At 48.6% G+C, this 10,646-nt stretch overlaps 1 protein-coding gene across 4 annotated transcripts in view; it reads left to right on the top strand.

Moving 5' to 3' along the window:
- Nucleotides 1-1,700: 1,700 nt before the first annotated feature.
- The window catches only part of TMEM131 (transmembrane protein 131), a 189,606-nt gene continuing 180,660 nt past the window's right edge, over nucleotides 1,701-10,646 (top strand). For 3 of the 4 annotated variants that reach the window (XM_074991904.1, XM_074991913.1, XM_074991898.1), the window contains exon 1: nucleotides 1,701-1,969. In XM_074991904.1, the coding sequence (XP_074848005.1) occupies nucleotides 1,831-1,969 (139 nt within the window). In that variant the 5' untranslated portion in view covers nucleotides 1,701-1,830. The remainder of the gene's footprint in view (nucleotides 1,970-10,646) is intronic. The other variant, XM_074991922.1, reaches the window with a different exon arrangement.

Raw genomic sequence — 10,646 nt, 5'->3', positions numbered from 1 at the left:
CTCCTCTACAGCCTTAGCTGAGAGGCAGCTAGCTTTTAGCTCAAGCTGTAGAGTAGGGATGGAGAACCTTTTTTGGATTGGGGGCCACTAACCCACACATAAAGCAGTTGGAGACCACAGAAGTGAGAAAGAAACAAAACAAAACAACCCCCCCATACACTTCACTAGTATGGTCCTCAACTGTGCCAGGGCTACGGGGGCTGGGCAGGTGGGAGGGGGTGCAGGAGCCGCCTGGGAGTGTGGGTCTAGGTGAGAGGAAGGGAGCAAGAGGGTTTGGGAGGGAAGCGGAAGAAGCAGGGTGCAGGTGGGAAGTCTGTGGGGGAGGGGCCACAGGGGTATGTGAGGTGTGTTTGGGAGGGTGAGAGGGTTTGGAGGGTTTGGGTTGGATAGGACGGGGCACAAGGTCTAGATGACAAGGGTGCACTTACCTTTGAAATATCCCTGGATGCGCATGGCGCTGTGCCACCTCCCCGTGGCACTTGGGAGCAAGAGGGAGGCGGGACAGAGCCATGTGCATGCAGGGGTGCCGCTGCTGCCTCCCTCTCTTTCCCTGGCTGAGAGAACAGCAGTGAGCAGCACCAGTGCCCAGAGCTGCTTCCTGTCCCCCCCAGACTGCAGCAAAGCCCATGGTCCAGATCCATGAGGCTCAGGACTCTCTAACCTCCACCCCACCACACCCCATTGTGTGATGGATGCCACAGAAGGGAGCCTTGAGGCTAGGGTTTCAGATCAAGATGTGGCCAGGATCTGGATTGCAGACTGGGAGATCCCCACCCCAGCTGTAGGGGCTCCTGCACTAGGTTCTGGGTTTGAGTCCACTCATAGCTGTTTACACTGGCATACCCACATATTTCAAATTTGCATGACATCTTTTAAAATGGGAATTCTTTTACTGGCATGACAATTTTTCACACGTACTGCAAAAGGACCACAAGCTCTCATGTGTCTGATGCACTATATTGTGTATTTGCATAGCCAAAGGGCTTCACACTATTATGGGATAGGAAGGTGAATTCCACCACTGGTGGACTTCTACTGCTCACATATGTACAAAGTACCACTCCATTTAGTCAGCGGGGAGGGACGCTTGGGGCTGACGCCTCTGATTGTCCATGTATGGGGAGCTGGGGGGCTGCACCCAGACGTTCAACACCTCGTCACGTTCCACCTTTGGGGCACTCAGGTCAGCACCGTCCCTCCAGCAGCCTCGAAAGCAGGAGGCGCGGCAGGCTCTCCTTTCTCGTAGGCAGCGAGCTCCCCAGATCTGCAGCCCGTCTCTCCAGCTGAGCCGCCCCTCCCTTCAGGAGTCAGTAAGAAGCGCTGGAGGCCGGAACGTAGAATGGACCACGGCACCATAGAGAGTAGAGGGCAGCAGGGCTAGAGCGTCGAGGTGCACTACGAACAGGTGTGCGCCTCCCGCCGCCATCTTGAGTCCGGGCGCGAAGGCCTTCCCTCGGCCGGCTTCACAGCGCGCCTACAGCGCTGCGCCGCCAGGGGCTGGAGTTTCACCGCCAATCATTTCACGCCAGCGGGGAGGAACAGGCTCTTTCTGGATGCACGAGTCGCTCCGCGAAGCCTCGCGCCTCCTGTGCCCTCACCTAAGATGGCGGTTCCTCCCACCACCTCCCCCCCCCCCGCGGGGCGGGGGCGGTGCCGGCGCCGGACCCGCCCCCTACCCGGGCGGGTGGGGGTGTGTGCGCGCCAGGCGCCCGCCGCGGCCCTGACTGACACTCGCACGCGCCCCGAGCGGCAGCGAGCTGGAGCCCGGTTGGCAGGGCCCCGCCGACGCACGGAGCTCGCGGCGGCGGCGGTGGCAGCGGCAGCGGCGCGATGACGGCCAGGCGGGAGGTAGCGGCGGCCCGCGGCCCAGGCTCTGCCCCCCTGGCGCCCGCTGCCGCCCCCCGGCTCGGAGCAGCGCTGCGGCTGCTGGTGGCGCTGATCGCGCACACGGCTCGGGCCGAGCAGGAAGGTGAGAGGCGGCCCCGCTCCCCTCGCGCCGGGCTGCGCTGCTACCGGGGGGGCCTGGCCGCGGCCCGGGCGCGGGGGGCGTCCCGGGAGGGGCGGTTGCTCGGCGGGTTGAGGGGAGGCGCGGCGCTGGAGCCGGGGAAGCGGCTTCCCGGCTTCTCTCCGGGCTAAGCGAGGTCCAGTGCCCGGGCCGCTGCCCGCCGCGGCGGGGGGGCCCTTAGCGTCTCCGCCCGGCCGCTCTGCCAGCTCAAAGGCCGGGCTGCTCTCCTGCCGCCCGTGGCGGACTGTCACCGCCCGCCTGACGCGGGCCGGGGCGGCGGGAAACGGGCTCGGCGCTGGCCTTTGAGACTTGTCCGCAGGGTTTGGAAGGCGGTGGAGATTGAGGCGAACTTGCCGGAGGGCTTCCCGTGGGGACGTGCCTTGAAGCGGGGGCGGGGGGAAGCCGCTGCTGGCTCGTAAAACATCTTCGCTTACAGGGGCTTTCCCGTGCTTCGCTTGGCAGGCAGGTGGCTCTCATAAGGTGGTTTTCCATAGTTAACCACCTCCTACCACCCATACTGCTCGAGGAAGAGCGCCCCAGGAGTTTTGACAGGCTGAGCCTAGGCACGGTGTGAGATGCAGAGTAATTTTGTCAAGTCTGGTAAGATTCACAAAAGGGCTTCTAAATGGGATGGTTTAAAACCTTCCCGAGCCTTTTTTTCCCAGAGCTCATTTTAGCTGTAATATGGTTTGACCAGAAGTGCTACATTTGTTTCACTGGAGTTGTGGAGATGTGCCTTCTAATACTGCAGAGGGACCTAATGGAATAGGTAAAAAGGTAGTTTGTCTTTGGGCCCCAGAAGCAACCTTTAAATGTCAGTGCTACTGTCTATGTTATAAACTTTTATGTTGTGCTGGCTTTAGGCTTCGGGTGTTAGGTTAAGCAAGAAGTAGAGGTGTACATACAAAAGGCAGGGCAGAAATGTGTTAGAGCTTAAGCCCAATAAGAGGGAAGTTGATAGAGAACTGGGAAGTACATGAAGGTCACAAGGAATGCAGCCTGGAGTCATAGTCTCTAGTTTTAAAGTGAGAAGAGAACAGCACAGGTGTTTCTGCTGGAGAAAGGGAGATGGGGGCATATACACAGACTTCAGAATACATTTACCTAGATTTACATTTTCTAATCGTGCTGGTTTATGTGAACTCATATGTCTCTACTCTTAATTGAAATAATCCCTAATTATGACATGACTGATCTGTGCCCTAGATTTAGTGCCACCTTAAGATTGTTATTGTATATTGACTGCTTAGAAGAGCTGATCTCCTTCATTCTTTGAACAATTCTATATTGACATTCTCTGAGAAATAAATACAATCTGAGACTCAAGTTCAAAGTTTAAGCAGGTGCAGTTGAGCTCTTTCAAGAGATATTGCTGTGTGAATAGTTAAATGTGCTTTTATCAGCATCATTTATGGCTGTAAATTTACCTCAACCGTATTTCAGCAATCTCCACAGAATGAATTGGACCTCCATGCGCTAGATGATCCTTTTGTGATTTGGTTTTTGCATGTTACCTGGATTAGAAGCCCTGGATAAAATGAACTGTGAAACTTTAAAGTTTACCTACAAAGAAAAGCTCTTGGATACAGGACCTCTATAATGTTTATGGGAATGCTCTATAAGCACCTTTTTTTCCCCATACACACGTAAACTTAACTGCACTGTGGGGCTGTACTGCTTTAACTAGATCAGTTTGTAAACAGGACTAGTTATAGGGGTACAAAAACTGTGTATCCTGACTTTGATGTGAATAGAAGTCCATCTGCAGACTGAAATTGACCCAATAATTGTCATTGCTACCAGTGTGGTACTGACAAGCATCAGGGAGACTGTTCAGAATGTTGGTAATCTTTTCTTAAATTGCTGTTTGGGGAAGCAGCAGAGGGACTGGAATTGGTCTACAAAGCAAATAAGAAAATACTGAATTAACACACACATGAAGGTTCTGTCTTCAACATTAGGAACAAAAAACTTTTTTTGTATTTTTTGTGTTTTACACTACTCTTTAAAAGTTTGTATCTGTGGCTCAGGTTTTCTGTTTTTATTGGTGTGAAACCTTCCTACTCTGATTATTCAAGATCAGTTGATATTTTCTATTTTTTTTGGATACTGACCAGTCAAAATTTAAACCTGACAAGGCATAGCAGTGGAACGAGTTCTTGCTGTGAGTATAGGTTTTTGGGAATCTCTCTGCCTGATGGAAGTTTACTTACGTCTGAGCCAAGCCATTTTCTGGAAGAGTTTTAATGTTGTTTTCTAGTAGTTGATCGGGAATCTTCAGCCAACTGATAGCATTTTCCTCACCTTCAACTTGTACAGTTGTCACATATTCTCTTTGTATTCAATGTTTAACTTTGTACAAAATGCTGAGCCTGGAGAACAACTTTCCAGAATAATGCAGCACAAAATCCCTGCTTTGCAACTGAGCAATAGGCAAATTACTCAGTCAACTTCCAGTAACCCTCTTACCTGTCATTTCACAAAACTAGAGCACAGAGAGAGCAGGAGTGTTAGGGTGACTTGAGAGCCTGACAGTGTAACTATTAAAGATGCTTTTTAGTGTTCCTGTTAGAACAGTTTGTATTTAAATAAACTTAACTAAGAAGTCAACGTGAGCAAATGCTACCTTTTGCACATTTAACGTACATTCTTCGAAAGTCTTTGATGGTTATCTGTGAAAGATGGCAACTGGACATAAATGGTAGCCAAGATTACCATTTAAGATAGAAAAGGTGGTCTGTACTGGGACCTAGAAAATCCTCTTCTGTTTTCAGCTTTGCCAGAGGCTTCCTACGTGTCGTTGGACAGGTCACTCTCTCAGCTTTGGTTAACATCTGCAAAATAGGAAGACTAATACAGCCCTCATTACAGGAGTATTACAAAGAAAAATTCATTAATATTTGTGATCTGCTCATATAGTATAATGTTGAGTGCCACAGGGGAAAAGCCTATACATTATTTTTTAAAAATATTAATCTTTTCATTCCTTATTTTGTTTGTCATATGCCATCTTTGAAATTAATGTTAAGCACAGCAAAATAAACTTATTTTAACACTAAAGTTGTGACCCCGATAGTCCGAAATATAATCTGATATAGCGACCTCAAAACTGAATTCAAAGGATGCTTATTTCTATTATGCTAAATTAGCACATCAGTAATAAGCACTATGAGACAAACAACTTATTAGTGAAGCAGAGTGGTACATTTTTACATTGGCTTTGAGAAATTGTAGATACAGTAAACCCTGACTTACACACTGGTTGCATCCTAGGCAACCATGTGTAAGTCTAATTTCATGGTAGTTGAGAGTGGGAGGGTTAGAACCCTTGCAAGCTCTACCAGGGAGCCACCTGGCTTGGGGGGGAATCCCGGGAGCTAGCCAGGCAGTGCAGCGTTCCACCAGCTCCCTGCTCCAGCCCTTGACTCCCCCTGCCAGGAGCTGGAGTGGGGAGCTGGTAGAGGAGCTGCGCTCAAGCCAGCCCCTGGGAAGCCAGGGAGCATTTCGTGTATATACACAAATGACATGCTACTAGGGTTTCACTCGCTGATATCGACGTGCATTAATCCAATTAATGCACAAATCGAAATCACGTAAGAGGGGTTTTACTGTCATTGGAAAGCTAACTGGTTTGCACTGTATCTTGTTGTTTTTTAAGGTCTGATAAACGTTAAGATCTTTCAGCCAAAGAAGTCTCATTTCTATTTGTTGAATTACTGAGGAGTAGTTTGTGGTTATCACTTATATTTGCTGGTCCTTCTAACCAGAAGTTAGCCGGTTTTAATCTTGGGCAGTTAGACAAATATGGTATAGGAAATGCAGTCATAAGAACAACCATGCTGGGTTAGACCAAGGTCCATCTTGCCCAGTATCTTACCTTCCAACAGTAGCCAAGGCCAGGTGCTTCTGAGAGAATGAATAAAACAAATAATAAAGTGATTCCTCCCTTGTTGCCCATTTCCAGCTTCTGGCAACAGTGGCTAGGGACATTCTGAGCATGATTTTGCATCCCAGACCATCTTGGTTAGTTGCCGTTTGTGGAACTGTCTTTCATGAACTTATCTAGCTCTTTCTGAATCCTGTTTGTAGTCTTGGCCTTCACTGCATTTTCTGGCAAAAAGTTTAACCATGTGAGCGTGTACTATACGAAGAAATACTTCCATGGACACTTCGGTGTGGGAAAAATGAATGACAATGGACAGCGTCTCCTTGAACTGTGCACGTACCACAATCTGTGCATCACAAACACATTCTTCCAAACGAAGCCACAGCACAGAGTGTCTTGGAGACACCCACGCTCGAAGCACTGGCATCAACTAGATGTGGTCATCACTAGGCGTAATAAATTCAAAAACTTCCTTCTGACACGCAGCTATCATAGTGCTGACTGTGATACAGATCACTCGCTAGTTTGCTCCAAGCTCAAGCTGAGACCCAAGAAGCTGTACCGCTCTAAACCTGCTGGAAGGCTCCACATTGACGCCAGAAAGACGGCAAACTCGGAGAAAGCTGAAAAGTTCAGAGAGACCCTCCAGGAAAATCTGTGCAGCGGCCCTGGGGGCGTCGATGCAACATCCAAATGACAACATCTGAGGGATACGGTTTACAAAACGGCCTTGTCGGTGTTTGGAAGAAGAGCTAGAAACATGAACGACTTGTTCGAAGCTAACTCTGATGAGGTGATTCCAGTCTTTGAAAAGAAGCGTGCCACACTCCTGGAGTACAAACGCTCACCGAACCAGAGTACCCAGCATGCCCTTCGAGCGGCCAGAAGAACAGTACAGCAGACAGCCAGGCGCTGTGCCAAACAACCACTGGCTCCAGCTATGCAGCAGCATCCAGACCTGTGCTGACTTTGGTAATCTCAGAGGAATGTACGAGGGTATGAAGAAGGCATTAGGACCCACCCAGAACAAGACGGCACCTCTGAAATCCAAATCTGGTGAAGTCATCGCTGACAAAGCCAAACAGATGGAGCGCTGGGTTGAGCACTACTCCGAGCTGTACTCAAGCAAGAACGTTGTGGTTGACGCAGCCCTTGATGCTGTCGAGCTCCTACCAGTAATGGACGAACTGGATCAAGAACTGACTGTGGATGAACTGAAGAGAGCCGTCGACAGCATTGCATCAGGAAAGGCCTTTGGTCAGGATGGTATACCACCAGAGGTAATCAAATGTGCCACGGACACACTCCTGGAGCCCCTGCATGAGCTACTGTGCCTGTGCTGGAAAGAGGGTGAGGTTCCACAGGATATGCATAACGCTAACATTGTAACGTTGTATAAGAACAAAGGAGACAGAAGCGACTGCAACAACTACCGTGGAATCTCCCTCCTAAGCGTCACTAGTAAACTGTTCGCTCACGTCATCCTTGGCAGACTCCAGAAGATTGCTGAGAGGGTGTACCCCGAATCGCAGTGCGGATTCTGCGTAGAGGTCTACCGTTGACATGGTCTTCTCTCTAAGGCAGCTGCAGGAGAAGTGCAGGGAGCAGAGAAAGCCACTCTACATAGCCTTCATCGACTTGACCAAGGCTTTTGACTTGGTCAGCAGGGAGGTCTGTTCAAACTACTCCACAAGATAGGCTGTCCTCCACGGTTACTCAAGATGATCCAGTCGTTCCACGAAAACATGAGAGGAACCATTCAATATGACGGCGCATTATCGGATGCTTTCAGAATCAGGAGCAGCGTCAAACAAGGATGCGTGCTTGCTCCGACCTTGCTCGGGATCTTCTTCGCACTCCTCCTGAAGCATGCCTTTGGATCTTCAACAGAGGGCATCTTGCTGCACACAAGATCTGATGGGAAACTGTTTAACCTTGCAAGGCTGAAAGCTAAGTCTAAGGTGCGAGAAGTCCTCATCAGAGACATGTTGTTCGCAGACGATGCTGCTGTAGTGTCTCAGACAGAAGACCAGCTTCAAAAACTGCTGGATCGGTTCTCCAAAGCGTGCAAGGACTTTGGGCTTACCATCAGCCTAAAGAAGACGAACGTACTCGGTCAGCATGTTGCTGAATCCCCATCAATCAGCATTGACAACTATACGTTAAAGGTTGTCCACGAGTTTGTTTACCTCGGGTCCACCATCACTGACACCCTGTCGTTGGACACTGAGCTAAATAGGAGGATCGGAAAAGTGGCCACAACTCTGTCCAGACTCAGCAAGAGTGTGTGGAATAACAACAAGCTGTACGCTCACACCAAAATGCAAGTCTACAGAGCCTGCATCCTCAGCACCCTCCTTTATGGCAGCGAGACTTGGACCCTGTATGCCCGCCAGGAAAAGAGGCTGAACGTCTTCCACTTGCGCTGCCTCAGGCGCATCCTTGGAATATCATGGAAGGACAGAGTGACCAACACCGCCATCCTCGAGCAAGCTGGAATCCCAACCATGCACCCCCTCCTCAGGCAGCGTCGACTCCGCTGGCTTGGCCACGTCCACAGGATAAAAGATGTCTCTTGGAATCCTTCCATCCTATATGGTGAGCTAGCCTCTGGCAAAAGACCTCCCGGACGCCCCCAGTTGCGTTACAAAGATGTCTGCAAGAGAGACCTCAGAGAGGTAGACGTCGAGCTGGACAACTGGGAAGAACTAGCAGATGACCGCAGCAGATGGAGGCAGGGGTTACACAAGGGACTTCAGAAGGGCGAGATGAAGATCAGACAGCTAGCAGAGGAGAAGCAAGCACACAGAAAGCACAATAAGGACTTGCCAGACACCCACTACATCTGCAAGAGATGCAGCAAGGACTGTCACTCTCGTGTGGGTCTTTATAGTCACAATAGATGCTGTAAATGAAGTCCTCAATTGAAACTTTAAAGGGTGCGATCCATAGTCTGTGCAGACTGAAGGATGCCTACTACTGCTACTTCCATGTGTTTGTTTTAAATCTGCTGCCTACTAATTCAACTTGGCGACTTCTAGCTCTTCTGTTATGAAAAGGGGGGAATAACACTTCCTTCCTTACTTTCTGCATGCTAGTTGTGATTTTGTAGATCTCTATTATATCACCTCTTAGTCCTCTGTTTTTCAAGTAGAAAAGTCCCGGTATTAATCTCTCCTCGTATGGATGCTGTTCCGAACCACTAAGTAGTTTTCTTTCTTTTTTCTGTACCTTTTCCAATACCATTACCAATCATTGTCTAGTGCAGTATTTCCCAATTTTATTTGGCCACAGAACCCTTTTAAACTCGAAAGAAGTTTGCAGAACCGCATTCCCAGGTTCTACCCTCTCTGCTCCCAAACCTGCCCCCAAAATCTCCAGGATGTACTAGCCCCCAAATTTGCCCCTATATTCCCAAACTTCATTCCCTTCGCACAAACTCACCTCTCCATCCCCAGGCTTAACCCCTCTCAGCCCCAAACTGGCCCCCTGGTACTAACCCAGGAGCCAAAGCTAAGCGCCAGTTGAAGATAGGCCGGTGTGACTGTACTGCTGGCCGGTGTGAGCAGAGCCATGCCCACTGGAGGGGTGTGGCCACTAGGGTAGAGGGGCAAGTAAGGGGCTTTCTGCAGCTACCTGCGCTACTGTTGCTGGAAAAAATGGAACTAAATTCAGTTGGTTTAATGGCCAGATCCCTCCTGCTGGCCATTAAACCGATTAAATTTAGTTCTGCTGTTTCAATGGCAGCAGGGCAAGGAGCCACAGAGAAATTTTCTTGCAGAACCCTTATTTTCACTTTGCAGAACACCATTTGGGAAACACTGGTCTTGTGGATAGTGCCTGATGTCTACTCTCAGCTGACCTAGTGTGTGATGTTTGGAAAGTTATTTCATTCATACATGTGTTCCTTCTCCCATCCTCTGCCATCTCTTTATAGTCCCTGAACCTACAATTCTTTGCGTGGAGGCAGATAGGTGTGCGCATGGAGCACCACTGAAGTCAACAAATTGCTGTTTCTGGGCCTTAGACTATAAGTTCTTCAGGGAGCTCTTTCATTGTTGCATTTAAGCAGTGCCGCAGACAGTAGGGTCCCCAACTCTGCACAAGCCTGTAAATGGTGTTGTAATATAATTTAATATACAGTTATGTTTATAGTTTTAATGAACATGATTTCTGAATCAACAGTATTGCAATGTGTTTGAAATGATTACTTAGAGACATGTGGATATCTTTAAGGCTTTGGCTGAATGTAATAAAATTTCATGTAAAAATTAACATGGGTCATCTACTGTTCAACCTATTTGGCTAACGTTTAAAGTGCACTTTTGCTTTAAAACATGTTTTTTATTATTCCATATTTGTATTCTTCCAGTGATTTCTGGATCAGATCCTCTGTTTGTGAGAATAAAAATTTCCTTCTGTAAGGACTTCAGCTCAATCTGGAATCTGAAGATGAAAGATGGACTTTTGTGGGCCATGAGTTTGAGAACAGTGAAGGATCTGTGATTGTTGAAGAGCAAATCTGAACAGAATTTAGCTCATTTATTTGTCTATTGACTCTTCAAGGCTAATGAGAACAAACAGTAATCAAAATGTTTTGTTGCTTTGTATTCACTCTTTGTTACTTGCCTATTGCTCTCCCAACTGCCCTCCCTGACCCTACCACACATGTATATATACCTCCACTGTATTCATTTTGCTTCCCAGATAATAGGGCCTGACACAGCCACACCATTTAGAGTAGAGAAGCGTGGG

The sequence above is a fragment of the Carettochelys insculpta genome, chromosome 1, assembly GCF_033958435.1.
Source record: "Carettochelys insculpta isolate YL-2023 chromosome 1, ASM3395843v1, whole genome shotgun sequence".
Classification (NCBI taxonomy): Eukaryota; Metazoa; Chordata; order Testudines; family Carettochelyidae; genus Carettochelys; species Carettochelys insculpta.
This window is presented reverse-complemented; position numbering and strand designations above follow the sequence as displayed.